Raw genomic sequence first — 19,454 nt, 5'->3', positions numbered from 1 at the left:
TAGAATGACAAAAAAAAAAAAAACTCATGCTCTATTATTGATTGTATTGACTACAAACCATGTGTTCTTTATATGAGAATAAGAGGGTTTGTTTGGAGAGACTGCAAGAGCACATTCAAAGATAGCTTAAAAATAAACATGACCATGGCACTGGGCCACATGCTAAATAGAAATTCAGTGAAAAATACTCATGGTATCAAGGGACTATTTTTCTCTATTTTCATCTGTCCATCCGTCTATCTATCCATCCACCTTGAGATGTTATTATTGAACACATCAAGACGGTGGAAATGTGTAATTGTGAGATCCCAGAGCATTTTCATCAGCACATAGTCATAGACCTGGGAAGGCGGAAGGCATGATAAGAGAAAAGTAACTTGCTATGACTGGGGCTATCACAGTTCTACGGACACCTTTTGAGACGGTGGGGTGATCGTAGGAGTCAAGGTCACCTTTCCTGGGATGAATGGTGTGCAACCATTTGCCAGTAGGGAAGAAAAGAAGAGCCGCACAGAGTGGTAGCCTTCACAAAGTCATAAAGCTCAGGGCTGGGTGGCATTGGAATTGTGGGTAGGATGCAGTGTGACTGGGGTCAGGATGTGGTGGGATTCCAGCATACCACAGTACAAAGCACTGTCTGCTGCCTTCCTAGGGACCAGCCCCCAGAGGACCAGTTCTTGTGTAAAAGATACCAAGCAAATTATTAGTCTTTTCACTTAAATTCAACTTATCAGAAGACTCTCTTGGTCACTGTGAAAAACATAGACGCTGACACTAGCTTTCTGCCACCACAGAACTCTGAAACTGTTGAATGAATATCTTTGGGAAATTTCTGAAAACCTGTCATCTTCAGACAGTGTTCCCAGATTGTGCATGTGACTAGGTGGATCTGGGCACAACAGGTATGTTTAAAAAACAACAAAAAAGCAGATACAGAATCTTCATTTCTTTAGCAGGCTGTGGGACATTGCATGAATACAGTTTGAAAATAGGTAGTCTCAACTGGCATAGATTTTTCAGGTAAGCAAAAAAAAGAAACCACAAAATGTGAGAGATAGATTCCTTGACATTTTGATATTTGCATACATGTAAAGCTCCATGGACTCGTGGATATCTACAAAGAACCCCCACTCTTTGAGTGCTTGCAGGTATCATAGTGACCCTTCGCCATATTAGTATTTCAAAAGATGGTGGGCATCTCATTAATGCCTCCTGAAGGCTGAAGCTGTCTGATTTTGTGAAAGCCATGATTTCTAAGCTTCAACATTTAGTTGTTAAGATAAGTATGGTAGTCACATGCTCATTAATTTCCTTCAAAATTAGAAAGTGCTCCCAGAGAGTGTACTCAGCCTCTCCTTTTGGATCGCTGACACTGTCAGTTGGTACGAGCACCAGCTAGTCTGGCAGCAACCTTCGTAAGGAGAAAGAGTGGAACAAAGTACTCTGAGGTCCTAATGGAAGCGCCAAAGTAGGAAAGGACACTTTGGCAAAACTAATGGTTAAACTGTTAAAAATAAAATTATCATGCTAGCGATTGTTTGATTTCTATGGTGCCAAGGATGGAACCTAGGGCCTTGCCCATGCTAGGTAAGCACTTTACCACTGTGCTACACTCTCAGCCGTATGACTTGGATGTTTTAACACTACTCACTCTGCTCATTCCATTCTTTTCCAAAATGATGTGGAATCACTTTGTAGATGCAGATTCGTACATAACCCTGATGAAGAGGGATGTGGTTTCTGGTCCAAGATACCTTCTTCTACGAGTCTTGCTCTCTTTGGCACAGTTGATAGCTGCTGACTTGTTTTGGGTCCATCCTCGGACTGTGTTTGCTTCTCTGACTGTATGCAGCTTAGAGAAAGGGACGTGGCAGTATGCAGGAATGATGCTGAGGCACACACTCTATGGTGACCACATGGAATTGCCTTGGGTACCGTGGTCCTGTGGTCCCTCAGGGAAACTCCAGAGAAGAAAGTGAATGGCTGGGATGAGACCAAACGTGAACTAGTTAAGTGACCTTTGCCAACCCTGGCCCAAAATCGAACCGCCACAACCTGGGTGGGCTGGAGGTGAGGTTAGATGTGGGCCTGGGAGGAAACAGAAGTGCTAGTCTCTTCTGAGGTCTCCAGCAGAAGACTGCATGGTTCACTGGGCAGGGCAGTCCTGGTTAGAGCTGGCCTGGTGCACCTCACCATGCTTCTCACACACAGCTTTGAGTTAGGCTCAATCAGTCATGTTAAGCTCCCTTCAGAGGGCAGGACCAGGTGGAATTTGACACAGGCAGCACCCAAGTGAGCAGACACATTGACAGTCAAGTTTCAACCATTACACTTTGTCTACCTGATAACCATGAGTTTGATATTTTCTCTATCAAATTAACTTGACCTTTCCATATTTAACTTTTGGGGCCTGAGCAGATCCAGCAGTGTTTCCTACTAGCATAGATATTTCTGTACTTTTCCCATCATTGATAGTAACGTGGAGCTTTTCTTAATATTATAGCTAACTAAAGATTTGAGGCTCAAGGAGGTGTGAATGGGCACTGTAGGTATACACCTGATTCCAGTCCCTCTGCCATTACCTGGTCCTTCTATGGAGACTGAAAATCGAAATTCTTCCTTTCCAACTACCCATTTCAGCTGAGTTAATCAGTGACAAAGTCCTGTCACCAAGAGTCTGCAGATGACATACTCTGTCCTGTCCTGAAGGGCGTTAGCTCTGGTGTTTGGAGCAGTTTTGAGATGGGACGAGGAAACAGCCAGAGGGTTACAGACCCTCAAACCATCACATGCCTCCAGTGAGCGGGCTATCATGTCCAGCCTGCTGAGTATGTGCAACTGATAAAAATGGGATTTGTTTAAGACACTGCTAATCAGCTCTCTCATTTCCTGCAGGCAGATGTGTTCCTAATTGATACAACTTCGAAATGCGTGGGATTCGAGGGAGTACAGAGTGTGCATTAAAAGATGTACGGTGACTAGATTTGCTTATTAATCAGGTTCCCAAACATCAGCATTGTGAAGGGTTCCACTGGATATAAATAGAGTAATTTTACACTCAGTGAATATATTCAATGCCCCCATCCTACCCCCAAGAAAGAAGTAGAATGACAAGGAACTCTTTGCAACTAATAGATTGAAAAATCTACTTATTTCCCTGTTTGAATTGGGCTGAGCATGCTCTTCGCCCCATTAGTAACTCATTCTTTTATATCAAAGGAACACATATGAAACACCTGGTCTGATCAATGAGCAGTCTTCTCTTTTGTGCACCAAGGATGACTGACAAGGTCTCTTACTGGCGCTAAACCCAGAAATAATGAGAGCACAAAGCCACAGCTCATAAATAATTCATTGGCTAAATATCTTAAGTGGCAGTGCTTTCTCTACCTGTAAGCAACTGCTTGATGTTCTCATTTTTATTCTCTGCTCTTGTCTCTGTTTTGAAGAAGGTAGATGTAGGATCAGATTTGAAACAGTTCAAAGGAACATTCTTGTTTGGGATCAACACGTTCTGTTCCTGCTGACGTGCTTGCTACTGTCAACCTTCTACTTCCTATTCTTTTTTCCCCTTTTTTTTGGACTGAGCTGTATGAGTTACTTTTGGCTTAACTATGCTGGTTAGTTAAAACCCTTTTCTTTGGGTGATAGCTCCAGGGTACAGGCATTCACCAATGTGCGCCTACCTGGTCACCCCCATTGTTCATCATGGCTGCACTTCTAATTTTTCTTCTCTCTCCCGCTTCCTCTACTGCCCTTGTCAGCTACTGGCTCACTCTTTTAGCTGAGTATCACCAGGATGACGCTAAAGCTGAATCTGTGTTGTAGTTGTGTTTGCAAAGGCACTGTGCAAGAAGCCAAGAGACCTCAGTTTTGCTGTGTGCTCTAGTTGGTACCTGTCATCTTCCTCAAAGGCCTGCATGCTAAAGGATTGCTCTCCAGATTAGAGCTTTTGGGGCAAGGAGATTTTAAGAGGTGGGTCCTACTAGGAGGCCTTTTGGTCACTAGGGATGTGACTTGAAGGGAGTTGTGGGACCTGGAAGCCCTGAGGTGAGTGGTTTTGCTCTGCCACTGTCCTGCCTTGATGGCTGCCTTGCCACAAGGCGATGGATTGGCTGGAACTTCGAAAGCTGTGTTCCAAAATAAACCTTTTCTATTTATAATTTGATTATCTCAGGTGTTTATTATAGCTAACATTTTGTGTTAAACCGTCTGAACTTGGATTTCCTTAATGTGAACACCCCCAAATTTCCATACATAAATCAGCATTATTTATTCCCCCAATATGTACCACACAGCAGCCCTTTCTACTTTATGTGAGTAGGAAAATCTTGAAATTTTAAATATAAAGTCAACTTGATAAGAAAGGAATATGAACCATGATCCCAAATGCACGTATTTGAAAGTCCACGAGTACTTCAAACAGCCACAGCTTTACTGAGTTTCCCATTAGTTCATTAATTAGCCCAAACTTTTCAGAATGTTTTCATTATACCTCCAGCCACACAGTGGGGGACTCAGTCAATGATGATTAACTCCTCCTGCTAATGGACAATATACAGCATTTTTTAAAAGTCCATACCCCCTCCCTCCCTTCCTTTCTTCTTTCCTTCCTTACTTTCTTTTCCCTCCTTTCATAAGCATGTTTAACCACATCATTAGATTTTTAGGCATCTAATTAGGCAATTTTAAGATTTATTTTATCTTGTTGAATAAGAACATAGTTTAAATACCCCCAACATTGCCTAGTACTTAGGCAAACAGTAGATGTGAATGTCTTTTATTTTTCTTTCACCAAAAACAATATTGTGTTTCCATTAAATAAAAAAGGGTCATAGTTCAAGAGACTAGAATAAAGCTGAAATTAATTTTATTGCCTTGAGAGATAGTGTCAGATTTTCCTTCCTTGGCGAAGGTTTTTAGGCAGTTAGGTTGCAGCTGGAATTGACTGCTCAGTTATGATTTCAATGATCAGAAAAACGCAGAAGTGTTTGGGCAGCTTTGATGGGAGTACCTCATCTCAAAAGAGTGCAGTAAAATATTTTCTTGTTCTCTTTTTAAAATTTATTCCATCTGAATGCTTTCTTAACAAGAAGGAATAAATTAAAGCCTTTTGTGAGGATTTAACTTGTAGCCAAGGCTTTGCTCTTCTCTTTAGCTAATTTAACTTTGAGAGCTTTCATTGGCATCTTGTGAATTATTGTAGAATGTTTATCTCTAAATAAGCCATGAATAGAGTTGGGATGGGGCAAATGTCTAGTCAGGGACTGATTTTCTTTTCATTTATTTACTATGAATGGGTCAGCATTCAAGCTACACAGAAGTCAGACATAGATGTAGTAAAATCTATACCACATTTTACAGTAACAGTTTCAACCAAAGATTTAAAATCAATTGCCTGTTACCATTGTTTATTGTTCTGAGATGTCAGCTTCTAAGAATCTTAAATGTACTTGAACAGATCATGGAGACAATATCATCAACTTCACATTTCTTTGTATCCACTTAGCAATTATTTAGACCTGTTCCTTGAAATTCAGATGATAATTTATTGTCCTTCATCATGGCGTGGTGTATCTTTTAAGGATTTTTTTTCTTTTTTGTCCAGTTCTTTTGTTTTAGTTTATTTTCCTCAAGCCTCACTGAGTATACATAAAAAGACTGTGCTTCTAATTTTAAGATCAAAGTTATTGCTAGTCATTCAGGGGAAAAATTGAAATGCACAGGTATTGAGATATTAGGGGACTAAGCCACTTATATCTTGACTCCTGCAGGCCTTTGTGAAGATAGAGGTCTACAAATGCTCATTTGTTGAAAAGGGAAATTTCAACTGTATTTAAGCCGTCATGACTTATCAAGCCAAATGAGAAAATAACATTCAAAAATCAGCCTTTTCTGATTTAGTGCAGTGAAATGATTTTTTATTCAAATCACAAGTGTGGCATGCTCAATGGAAAGGTAAGATTTCTTATCCTCACGTGCCCATTTTGGGGTCAGAGCAAATGCACGCAGCAAAACCATTGCTACATTTCAGGACTCGAAAACACTAACATTCCATCACTGAATGAATTGGCACATTCATATTTTCCCCACATTTTCATGTTTTCCCCACGCATCCCAGAGAGTTTAACATTTTCAACAGTTACTCTGGGCTGTTTTCACAAATTTCAACTTTCCCCGGGTGTTTTCCAGAAATGTGCATTTATTTTCAGGGCACTTACAAGTCCAAGAAATTTGTGGAGTGATAAAAGCTACGTGTTAGGTTAAATGGGGAAGGATATTGGCAGAAACCATAATTTTAAAATATATTTTACAGGGGCCAGGGATTTAGCTCAGTGGTTCTGGTGCCTGTCTCGCAAGCACAGGGACCTGAGTTGCATCCCTGGTACAAAACAAAACAAAACAAAACAAAACAAAAAAAATATATATATAGCAGGAAAAAAGGTTTAAGCATAAACCTCTGAAAGTATACAAAATAAATGTTTTTCTACTCATTTAAAAAAAATCAACTTAGAAAAATAACTTCATACAAAAGGTAATAATGCACCTCATGAGGCCCCAGTTTTTGGTGCACCTTTCTAAAGGAAACTTGGAATCATGAAGCATAAGGGTTCCACGATCCTACATTTTTCTGTGCAACCCTTGCTCCCCCATAACTTTAGGAAAGTCGTTTAATCTCTTGACCTTAGTGCATTATTTCCCCCAGCAATGGGGCGGGGGGTGGGGAGAAGCTGTCAAACCAAGAGGCACTCTACTGCTGAGCTACATCCCCAGTCCTTTTTAATTTTTATTTTGAGTTGCCTAGACTGACCTTGCTAGGTCAAGTTTGCCTAGACAGACTTGCAATCCTCCTACCTCAGCTTCTCAGTAGCTGGGATTACAGGCATGAGCCACCAATACTGGGCTTTTAGTATGCTAATTCTTAGAAGTGACAACAAAAATGCCTACCTTTCCCACCTCCTAAAGTTGTGTCACTCAAATTGACTACTGCAGGTTAAAATGCTATCATAATAATAAATGTGTATATTAAAAGCTGGCATTACCAATAGCTCCTTCATGAATCATTTCCTCAGGGAAATGCTGGATTTTCTTAGGAAACCAGACTTTCACTGCTGTGTAGTTAATATTGGCCTCATTTCAGTGTGAGAAGGGGAGCAGCTCCATTTGCTTCTCTCTTCCTGGACCTGTCTGAAACACAGTGTCCCCGGAATTGAACAAATCTAAATCATACAAAGATAATGAAATTGCAAGAGAGCTTCCCACAAACTCCAAGAAGACATGAAGTGGGTGGATGAATGCAGAGGATAGAAGGGAAGAAAATGAAATAAAGCCCCAAATATCAGCAGTGAGGAGCTATCAGGAGGAGGAACCTGCATATCCCAGATAGGACCTAGGGAGAGCATCAGGCCCAGGTCTGCAGGTACAAAGAGCAGGAGTGAATATGGATGTAAACAGAGCATCACTGAATTGTTCTTTATTAAATAGTGCCTAGTTGTCCAAACCTTCTTATTCCTTGGAAAGGACACCTCAGAACTGGAAACTTTCAGATGAAAAGAGAGTTATATACCAAAGGAATGGAAAGAACTGCTTGGAAAAGTTGGGAGGCCTGATGGGAAATTAAAGTGACTTGCTCCTGCCCACCCATCTTGAGGAGCTGTCCACTAATGAAAATGGGGTGCCAGGCAACCTTTCCATTTGAGTGGAGGTTGTTGGGGAATTTGGCCAACCTGTGGAGTCCCAGAGCAAGTTGTGTCAGGTGCTTCTGATACTCAATATAATGTTTTATTCACAAATGTGAATATCCAGACAAAAATCATAAGCAGAACAAAGAGCAAGACCGGGGCTGGGAATGTTGCCCAGTGGTGCCACAAGGTCCTGAGTTCTATTCCCGGTACTGGGGAAAAAAGGCAAGACTGAAGGTAGACAAAGAAAGCTGTGGACCCCATAGGAGTTACACCCTTAAGAAAACAGAAGGTAAATATATATATATATATTTTTTTTTTATCACGGATAGAACTCAGGACCTTGTGATTGCAAAGCAGGCGTGGCACCACTGAGCTAAATCCCCGGCCCATGAAGGTAAAAATTCACAGATGAATCTCCTCAGAGAAATTTGTAAAGATGTCATACCTATATAATAAAAAGAGTATCTTTGGAAAAAAGAGGACTCCAAGGATAAGGAAGAGTACTGAATAAAAAATGGATTTTAAAATACAGAAGAAAAAAAGGCAGTTGGAGAGCTTATGATAAATTTAAGAAGTTTTCAAAAACAAGAGTCAAAGGGTAATGAGACTAAGAAAAAACAAAGGTAAAAGGTAATTCATTCAGAATATTGAAAATTCAATAAAAATATATATGAATGAAAGAATTTATTAAAGAATTATACAAGGAAAGAAAATACACAAATAAGATTAAATATGACTAGGAAGGTGAACAACTCCACCTGTAAATATTCTTCTGAAATTATAAAATACTCAAGTTTAAAAACAGGAACTCTTTTTCCTCCTTGAGCAGGGGTGATAGCTTGGTTAATTTTGATTGTCAATGCAACTGAATTAAGGGACTTCTGGACAAGGGTGATTGGATTGCGAGGGTGCTAACTTCATCAATGGGTTAACCCTTATTAGCAGGTGAGGCATAGCTGGAGAAGGTGGGTCATGGTGGGTGTGACCTCGAGGACTATATCTGGTGCCTATTCTTTCCTCTCTGGCTCTTTCCACACTTTTCTGCTTTTAGTCAGCACAAGCTCACCAGCTTTCTTCTGCCATTCCCTCCCAACAAGATGTCTCAGTGTTGGAGCCAGACAGCTAAGGACTAAAACCTTTGAAAGTGAGAGCCAAAATAAATGTCTCCTCTTTTCAGTTGTAGATATCAGATATTTTGTCCTAGTGACAGAAAGCTGACAAATATAGGTGAGTGCCACAGGCTGGTCTTTCGCCTCCTCCCTACTCCCTTTCTCCTCCATAGATTAGACAGTCAAACAGATACAGGCTGTCTGACTCATATTGTAGATGGCAGAGCCCCAGGAGACAGTTACACTATATCCTTCCCTGTTCCCTTCCTACTCATGTTTCCATCATGAAACAATCACGTTGGGACTCATAGGCCACATAATACTATGTGCCCTGTCTTCTCTTCCTGTTTGCCTCCACTATAAATAAAGAGCATGCGGGGCTCCAGGTGGCCATCAGCTCCTGACAAGCTATGGTTCCACCTGGTTCCAAACTTCAACAATAGTCCTGGTTTCTTTGTTTCTTCTTCATCTCCCACCACTCACACCAGCTTTGAACCCTATGCTGTGCAGGTTGCAGCAGGTGAGTACTGGTCACAGCAAAGAAAACGCCTTTCAGATGTACTGTTTCTCATCACAAACATTAAATATGAACTAATGAAGACATGCTTTTGAAATACTGACAAAATAATTTTAAGTTTAGAATTTCTTAAGTAACAGAACTATTCAGTTAGTATTTTGAGATATATTTTTATTCACAAAGCTCATCTCCCATGCACATTTCAAAAAAATTTCTTTTAAGAATGCACTGTCACGAGAATGATCAGAGGAGAAGAAGGACATTTGTCATGGTTTAGATCTAAAATGCCCCCTAGAGTTCTCATGCTTATGGAAGGTGACTGAATCATGGGGGCACTCTAGCTGACTTGCTGTTAGGAGGTGGGGCACTGGGTTATGATTTGGAAGGGTGTATTCTTGTCCTCACCTCCTCCCTTCTCTCTCTGCTTCCTAACTGCCATGGTGTGAGCAGCCTTCCTCTGCCAGACCCTGCCCATCATGCCTTTCCTGCCTTGAAACCAGATGACTAAGAACTGAGTCCTCCAAAAACTGTGTGGCAAATAAACCCCTCATCCTTTAAGTTGTGGGTGTTGAGTACTGTGTCTAGTGACAGAAAAGTGATTAAGACAGATTTTGGTACCAGGAGTGGGGTTGTTACTGTGATTTTTAACTGACCATATAGTTCAGAAGCCTTTGGATGTGACTAAGACAACACTGATCCTGGAGGCAGTGAGTCTGAGTAGGAAGTAATGGTCCAAGTCCTGGGGTAGATTCTCCAGAAGGTGTGACTGGGGAAGAAGTAATTCCTGTCAGCCATGACTTACCATGACTTACCATGACTCAGGGACCATGCAACTTAGCAAATATGTTAAAGGCTCATTCTTTTCTTTTTTTCAGTAATTTTTTCCCAGAAAAACATATACAAAATATTAAAAAAACCCACTTCAAACAAAAAAATTCAAAAAGTATGTAAAAAGTTTGAGCTACAAACATGAATCAAACTTAAATGTGACATGATTTTGAGCTAGTGAGAGAAGTGACAAGGATCTATGAGACTTACACATGATGGACCTTCGCTTTCAGAGCAAAATTGTGTTGATGGAGAATTACATGTAATCCCAGTTCACTGCTTTTCTGTGTGATTTTATTTACAGTGCTCTTATCATTTAGATACTATTTAGTGGTTTTCAATTCTTAGAATCTCTCAAAATATAGAAGAGTTAATTATAGATATATAAAGATGACCAAAATACACAGTGAATGTTTAAATTAAAATTATTACAGTAAATGACACATTACCATCAATTCCTCTAAGAGTAGTCCCCCTTGATAAGAACACACTTATGCCATCGTTCCTGATACTCTCTAAAGCAGTTCTCGAAGTCCTCACTTGTGACTGTGTTTGAGACATGATAAAAATATGGTGCATGGTGCTGCTGAATACCACCCAGTGGAAAGGCATGCTTGTAAAACCTTTATGGTGTGTTTTTATCCGCCTTATTCGCTGGATCTGGCTTCCTGCCACTTTCAGCTCTTCCTCAAAGTAAAAAAGAGTACTTGTTTAGAATGGATTCAGGACATCAAGGCAGTCGTGACAGCACAACTAAACACGCTCGGCAGAGGACACTTCCACAACTACTTCAGAAAGTGTTGCGAGTGAATGATGGGGTAAGTGTGTCCACTGTGAAGGGAGGAGGGCTATTTTGAGGGACATGGAGGGCCAATGTATCTTTTACTACATTCACAAAAATTGAAACACTCGCCATATTTGTTCATCATACTGTGTAGAACAGACTATTAATATTATATTATCAGTTGTAATTATATAAAAATAAATTTACAGGGGCTGGGGATTTAGCTCAGTGGCTCTGCCACGTGCCTTGCAAGTGCAAGGTCCTGAGTTCAATCCCTGGTACCAAAAAAAAAAAAATTTTTACAATTGAGAGACACTGTCTAGTAAAGAAAAGGCCGGGGGGCTACCATCCTCAACGTATAGAGCGGGAAGAGCAGCTGTAACATCAAAGTGTGATACAATAAGAAACAAAAGTTTAACTGCATTATTTAAAATTACAAAAATTACAAATATAATAATGGAACACGAAAAAGGATCACACTGTAAGAGCATGAGATGTTATCTGCTACAGAAGTGGACATCCAGAAATGTAAGACTAATACAGTAGAGTCACAAGAACAAATTAAAAATGATTAGAAATGGCTTCTTTGGGTGTGAAGAGATGTGAGAAGTGGGTTGGGAAAATATAGTTCTGATTAATGCCTTCTTTTCTATTTGAATTTTTACTATGGTACTCCATTTGTTTAGATAAAAGTTAACTATTCTGCTTATAATCGTGCAGTTTTGCAATAGTATTTCTCATTATGGCTAAAAAATGCTCTCTCCCTCACTAATACCAAAAACTTTCCATGAGCCAATGGATGCGAATGATTTTGGCATCTCACCTCCAAATAGAGGGCCAAATTGAATGTTTTATTTCAGAATATGTTGAACTTTATTGCATTGCGATAAGGATAGCAACTAGACTGAGACAGGACTTCCTCTTAGAGTTGCTTAGGTATTTGTTTGAATAACAGCTGCAATTGAGATTACATGGCACATCAGTTTTATGTAGATGAATATTTACAAATATTTCTATTAGTTGTTTTGCACTTTACTTCCTAATCTTTTCTAAATCAATGTTTATTAAATATTCCATTTATAAAAGGAAAGCAAATTTTAGTAGCTTAGTTTGCAGTGCTCATAGATCATTAATGATGAAGCTTCGCCTTATGAAATCTCACTTCGTCATAACAAAATGAATTCATATGAATAAGTAAATAGGCTTCACACAAAACAGTGCATGCCCTGGCAACTGAGCAGCTTTCCCCACAGGCTTGTGTAAAACATTACTGTTTCCCAAGTGAAGTTTCAGAATAGTTTCTAAAATTTGCCATTGTTGAGTTTTCCAGAAAAATGGAAGGAGATTGTAGAATGAGAAATGTTGGAAACCCATTGGCCAAATCACACTGACTTATGCTTTTGTGGTTAGAAGCATGTGGCCCAATTCACAGCCTGCAGTAGCTGTGCTTTCCCTTCTGGCCGTCCCTCTCTCTCTTTTCTTTCTTTGTAGACCAAGATGCTCATTTAAACTGAACCATGTAGGAATCTGTGGCAGAAATCTATGTGGCATTCCATGTAGTTTTGTTCACGTGGTCCTACAGGTCTGTACACAGACATCTCACGATTGTATTGGAATTAAGTTGTGCTTTGACCCATTTCCCACTAGCATATAAAATTCACAAGTCTGAGTACTTGGTCCATTTTTTCCCCATATTGTTCCTAGTAGAGTAGACACTAGAGTAGTAAATAATCTGTGAAAAAGCGGTATCAGTACTCATAATAACTAGCACTTATGTGGCTCTTATTGTGGTTAAGAGCCTTTCTATGTTCTAGAAACACATTTAACCCTGAAAATAACCATTTTGGAAAAATATTCCTCAAATTATTCCCATTTGAGAGTGTGAGTAAACTAAGTCTCAAAGAGGCTAAATGATTGACCTGGGGTCACAGAGCTGGCTGTGGGTAAAGGCAGAGTTCATACCTGAGCAAATTAGAGAAAGAACCATGCTCTCGCCCTGGACCTCCTATTAATGTTCCCTGCAGGTTGCTGTACCTTGAGTGGGCTTGTATCTTTTCCTTGCATTGTTGAAGGCATACTGAACAGTACCCCATTCATAGAGGCTTCTACCATTAACGCCTCCTATATGGATAAACAAGTGTTACATCCAGCAGTGATAATTTTGGGTGAAGTGACCTCAGCCTTCAATTTAAAGTATTCCCTCTTGAACAAAGAGGTGCACACCATCATATGTGGAGAAGTAGGGCAAACAGTAGTGACTGTGTCAGCAAAGCAACTTTCTCCTTCCAAAGCATTTGACATATACTTTATCTTTTTCCAACATACTACAAAATGGCAAAACCATTTTGGTTTTACCAAGATATCAGAGCTGAAAAGCCCCAATAACATTACCCATACTACCTCTACGACAGGGTCCCAAGGGTTTGTGTCAGCTCCACTGACTTTGCATGGTGGAATCATCCCCTAGGGACATAGAGTGGCAGGAAAAAGATGACAATCATCTGATTTTTCAGTTGAAAAATTTTAGTGGAGAAACTTTTAGATACCAAGTATATGGTGTTCTTTAGCCGTAGACTTTGCTTACTAACACAGAGCTGTGTGCGAACATGAAACTTAAGTTACCCAAAAGCTGATTTTTATTTATGATTATCATCCTCTAAATAGGTCATTGCAAACCAACGCAAAACTTTGGAAACAAGCAGTTGAATACAAATAACTAGCTGGCTACTTACTAAAGAAGTGGCTGGATTAACCGTTTCCTTCCTGTTTGGGTCATTCTTACTTCCTAGAGTGGAATTCCATCTCTGAGCAGTTTGGGACAGAAAACCTTGATGGGTAGGAGGTTCCAGCCCAACAAGGGGGCCTTAGGCCCTCAGGTGGCAGAGTCTCTGAAATGGGTCTCACCACCTGTGTACTCCTCTGTGCCCGGTGTCTCCCTGTGTCCCCTGGCATTCTTCTCTGGCCCCTCTGTCAATTTTGTGACCCCTCGTGTCACAAAACATGTACCTTATCTCCTCTAGCACACCTTGTGGCCTTGTTTTGTCCCCTCCCTATTCATCTGTGTGTTCTCCTGTGCCTTCTGTGTCTGTGCCCCCTTCTTTCTCTTCTTTATTTTCCCTTATCTCCCCGTCCCTCTGTTTCTCTGTCTCCTTGTGTCCCTATGCCTCTCTCCATGTCCTGTGTCCCCTGCCCCACGGCTCTCAGTGTCTATTCATTACATCTTCTTGTGTTCTCTCTTTGTCCCTGTCTGCCCTCTGTGTTCCCATGTGTCCTTCCTGTGCCCCCGTGTCCCTCTTTGTCCCTTCTATGTTCTGTTTCATGCCCTCCACGGTCCCCTGCATCCTCTACCCTCTAGTGTGCCCCCTGCACCTCCCTTTGTTCCCATTGGCCTCTCTTTGCTTCCCTTTATGTCCTCTGATATCCCCTAGTGTCTCCTCTCTTTCTTTCCTCCTAGTCTCTCATTGGTGGCAGTAAATGTAGGGTCTACTTTGAGACAGCTTAATGGATGGATGCCACCTCACTGTGGAAACCAGAGACTGACAAGCAACCTCCTCTGGCAAGGTCATCTCCATACCAGCCTTTCTACATCCAAGGGGGCTCATCTCCCTGCCCTGGGGTTAAAGAACAGAGGTGACACACTTGCTCTGTAAAACTCTTGGCCTTGTTAGGTGTGACAGGGAGGCATCTCCTAATCTACCAGCCTCAGGTGACTTATTTGGTGGCATAGTCTGGCCTCAGGTACCAGCTTTGATAAATTCTAGCATTGTTCTTGAAAATGAGGTGGTGGGAATATCTAACGGGAAGATCAGCCAGTCCTTTTCAGCTTCTCAGTGGAAAGTAGAGAAGAATTGTGTAGAGGTGGGTTTTTGCAGGCCAGTTATGCCTTGTCAGTGTGGTTGTTCCTGGTAATGACACTGGCCATCGACCTACGCTCTCTGTTGTCTTCCTTTGTCACATCTTTGTCTGGCAGTAAAATCCTTTTGGCTCTCAAGGTCAGTAAACACTAACATGCCTTTCTTTGGAGCTGAGAGTTCCCAGAGGAAAGGGAAGAGATGGTTACCTTTGGTCATGACGATTCCTGCCAGTGCTTTGTGGCGGGCATGCATGGATGTCAAGCCAATTGTCAGCTCACGGAACTTCTGTGTGACCAGCTGGGACACCGAGTCGGCAAATTCCTGAAAGACACAAGCACCAAGGCTCTTTGATGGGTTGAGCAGAAGCAGTGAGTGGACAGTTGGCTCTCACGTCCTCCTCTCCTTTTCAGCCGTGTCCTCATGTGGACATCCGGAGGTACCCATCACAGGGCACCCATTCCACCACGTGTGTTCCCATGTACATCTGCCCTGTGTCTCACTCTACCTCCTGGTCTTAGGAAGGAGCTGTAGTGAGGAGTTGACTCCCAGCATTGCCTGTGGCAGAAATCCAGGCCTGTGCCTGAGCGGGTGACTTTGGCATGGAAGTGTGTCCTGTTCCTCCCTGTCCTTGCCCCTCAGAGCAATAGGCTTGGAGGAGTCCTGAGGGTAGAACTTGATTAGAAGAACCCTGAGAAGAGAGGGAGGGGATTTGGACACCTGGGGTGATTAGCCATCACTTTCTCCTCAGTATCAGTAGCTGGAACAGCTCTGGGTACTATCCTGGCTGAGCTGCTCACTGCAGTTCATGCCACAACCTCTCTTCTCACCTGCAAAGGTATGCATAAGAACATGTATACACATAGGGGCACATACAGGTACATATGCAGTGAAGTACATACAGGATGTGCATACACTTAACTCACACGTGCATACACAAGTGTGTCCCTGCACACACAAACACATGTGCACAGTACAGAAAGCATATACACATGCATAACATACAAGCAGGTGCATGCACACATAAACACACATGCACTTGAAACAGCATGGGCACACAGATACACATATACATAGACATGCATCCAGATGCAAGCACTCACGTATACACCATGCACATACACACACAGAGAGGCACATCATGGCATCATAATCACCTACGGAGCTGTTCCACATCTCTGTTAATGCAGCAAATATACAATAACAGAGCTGGTGCAGCCCCACAGGCACAGCTCTGTGATCACACTTTCCCCAGCTCCTCCAGGTCCTGTGGCTGAAACGCTGCCTTTTTCTAATTGGGCAGGCCCTTGGCTTTTCACCAGGGGGCAGCTTAGGTGGTATGACTGTCACAGATATTGGAGCAGGAAAACCTGGTTGGAATCCTATTTTTCAACCTTTGAGCTGGTCAATCATTTCAAACCTCTGAGTCCCACTTTCCTAATTTACAAGGTAATCCTCTTAATTTCCATCTGACAGTGTTTTTGTGATGATTAAATGAATTAACACTTCTTAAATACTTAGCAGAGTGTATCACATTTGTTAAGTGCTCAAAAATGATGACTATAACCATCATCATCATCATCATCATCATCATCATCACCATCATCACCATCATCACCACCATCATCGTTTTTCCAGGTCCTTGTAGGGAGTGACCAAATCTTTATGAAGCCTAATCAATCCATCCGGGTACCCAGAAAGTGAGCAAACAGTTCATTTATTCTGATGGACTCGATTTTCATCATTTTGATTCTATTCAGGCATTAATATAGACAGGGGCAGATTTCTGATATATAAAGATAACTAAGACAGACAGTCTTTAAAATTCTATTTGTCTATGTGAAAGCAAGTTTGTCTCCAGGAAGCAAAATCCCACTGCAAAAATAACCTGATGTCTTTTCCTTGCCAGTTTTTCAGTGATAAAGGGTGAGCAACAGTGAGGGCCCTCATGGCCTCTTCTGAGTACAACTTCTGGGATTTGGCAACTCCCAAAAGGGTAAATGGCCTACAAGTTGGGCTTCCTTCACATACTTGCAATCATGATGGAGATGTGAGAGGTTGGGTCCCAACTCTTCAAGGGCTGCTGTGTATTTTGGGGGTCTCCCGGGCTCTTCTTCATACCCAGGCTGCTCAGTGTGATGCTGTCACCCCCAGCCAGTTGCTATAGAGTCATGGAATTGTACAGTTGAATCCTGGAGGTTGGTTTAGATTGTCTTGGAATTTTTATGTCTTAGAAAATGAGGTCCATAGAGGACAGCCTGTGTCCCCAGAAACATTGTGTGCTGTGTCCAGAGGATGCCTGGAAAATAACTACAAGTAGGGGCTTAAAACACAAGATGCGCATTCTTTCACAACCTTGGCACCTGAAGCTCACTGTCCTCGGCTGTGCTCCCTCATGAGGTTCCAGACAAGATATTTCCTTCCTCTTCCACTTTCTAGTGGCTTCAGTATTCCTAGACTTTTGGTCAAGCTCCAATCTGTCTCTGTCTTTATGTGGTCTCCTCCCCAGGTCTGTATTTCCGCCTTCTATCTCTTATAAAGACACTTGTCATTGGACGTAAGACTCATCCAGAAAATCCAATCTGAGCTCATTTCAAATTCTGTAACTTGGTTACATCTGCCAAGACCCTTTCCCCAAAATACACAGCTTCAGGATTGGGCATGTCTTTGAGGGGGGGCTGCTGATCAGCCTGTTACTTGCTCCTCCATTTTATGCTGTGCAAAAGAAATTGTCTGGTTTTCAGAGGCTTGAATTTGACTAATTTCTATTTGTTTTGAGAAGCCCAATTCTTAATTTGAGTGAGAAGAGGGAGAAGTTAATCCAATTTTCCTGAGTGACCAAATCCATGGTCATGAGTGAGGGTCATATGAGATGGGTAGATATCAGATGCAGGCAGGAGCCTCCCTCTGTGACAGTCCTTCATCCTCACAAAGAAGGGTGTACCTCCCACACATCCAGACAAGGACTGACAGCACTTCACTGCCCTCCTTCCAAGCAGGATGCTACAGATGTGAGGTCATTGGCTACTGAGCTCCACGCTGGGGCTAGAAGGGCCCCAGAGGCAGGCTGTAGAGTTCCTCTCTCCTGGAGCACAGAGGACATGAAGGCCATAGAATGAGAACCTCAAGAGGTCTCAGCAATCACCTTGAGTTTTGAAAAAGTCACCAGCCTTTCAGCACCATGTCCAATGAGCTGCAAAGGGATGACAGCAGCAGCCCTCATTGCAGGTGGCAGCATGGCAGGTGAGAGGCCACCAGCTCCATCTTGGGCATCTTCTGAGGTGGGGTATTCTTGGGGCCCAGGTTGATGGGACAGCCCAGGCTTTGGACCAGAGACAGATGGAGTCTTGTGCTCTGCAAAGCCTTGGGTTTGAGTTTTGGGCAGACCTGGGAAGTTGAGATTATACACACTGGGCTCTGGGCGTCGAGCACCTGTCCCCACTGTCCCCCACAGGTGGGGATTGGCTTTGAGGGATGAGGGTCTCCATCTAGTCAGAGGGCAGTTCTGAAGCTGACACTCGAGCTGAGCTTGAAGGAAGAGTGGATTTGTTACATCCCTGCAAACTTCCACTGTTCAGTGAAAGAATAAAATCCAGCTCCACAGCATGTGAGCAGATGAGGAGAAAAGTCCATGGTCTGTTTTACTGGCAGAAGCATCCAAGCTTACATAAGAGAGGAATGACTTCCTCCAGCTGGATGTTGCAATGGCATTCTATGGGCAGAGAGTGCTCTGAATGCTTTATCACTGTGTTGTGACCCTTTAGAGTCAGCTCCTAATTTTTATGTATGTTAATCTCCATTTTGGGGGACTTTGGCAGAAACATATCTTTTTCTTCTAACATACTGTTCTCAGCATGGAGCATTGTATTCCCACGCATCCTGTGTTCCACAGAGCCATTCCAAATGGTGCTTTCAACAGGTCTCCCTTCTTTTAAAAATGAAGTGTTCTAGTGTCCAAGGGTGATAAGAATGACCACATAGGAGCTATCTTTTAATTTCTTTGTGTTTGTCTGATAGGCCTCCCTGGGCCCCTCAAGATGTCCTCAAGTCACTGAGTAAGTCCATAGAGTATGCAAAAACTGACTTCACTTTGGAAATCTAAGGCCTACTCCATCAGAGACGGGGAAATACCCAAGCAGGACAGCAGAGACTTGCCACGGGCCTGGAACAGTGCTGTGGGCTGTGTACCCAGTGTCTCCCTTACTCCAAAAGAGGAAGGAACATTATCCTTAGCAACTGTTGAAGAATCTCAACCAAAGTTACATGGTCAGGATGTGGCAGACACAAGACTTAAAGCTCACAGATTTGACTCCTCTTCACCCTGACCTGGGGAGCAGATTTCTCTGAGGAGGTGTCTCTCCTTAAGATTGTCACAGGCCAGGAAGGACCCAAGGACCCCAGAGGGGGTTTTTCTCAGCTGCCTGCCTACCTGCCTGTCTGCGATCACCCGGCGGCGTGCGCGTGAGCTCCCGGCCTGCGCGACAACAGACCCAGGAAGGACCCAAGGACCCCAGAGGGGGTTTTTCTCAGCTGCCTGCCTACCTGCCTGTCTGCGATCACCCGGCGGCGTGCGCGTGAGCTCCCGGCCTGCGCGACAACAGACCCAGGAAGGACCCAAGGACCCCAGAGGGGGTTTTTCTCAGCTGCCTGCCTACCTGCCTGTCTGCGATCACCCGGCGG

General features: G+C 42.5%; 1 protein-coding gene across 3 annotated transcripts in view; it reads right to left on the bottom strand.

Annotated features, from left to right (window-relative positions):
• Adarb2 (adenosine deaminase RNA specific B2 (inactive)) overlaps positions 1 to 19,454 on the bottom strand; it is a 224,822-nt gene that overhangs the window by 65,248 nt on the left and 140,120 nt on the right. For all 3 annotated transcript variants that reach the window (XM_033761832.1, XM_033761829.1, XM_033761831.1), the window contains exon 4: positions 14,984 to 15,098. In XM_033761832.1, the coding sequence (XP_033617723.1) occupies positions 14,984 to 15,098 (115 nt within the window). The remainder of the gene's footprint in view (positions 1 to 14,983; positions 15,099 to 19,454) is intronic.

Source organism: Fukomys damarensis, unplaced genomic scaffold (genome assembly GCF_012274545.1).
Source record: "Fukomys damarensis isolate Sample0158 unplaced genomic scaffold, DMR_v1.0_HiC HiC_scaffold_10, whole genome shotgun sequence".
Classification (NCBI taxonomy): domain Eukaryota; kingdom Metazoa; phylum Chordata; class Mammalia; order Rodentia; family Bathyergidae; genus Fukomys; species Fukomys damarensis.
This window is presented reverse-complemented; position numbering and strand designations above follow the sequence as displayed.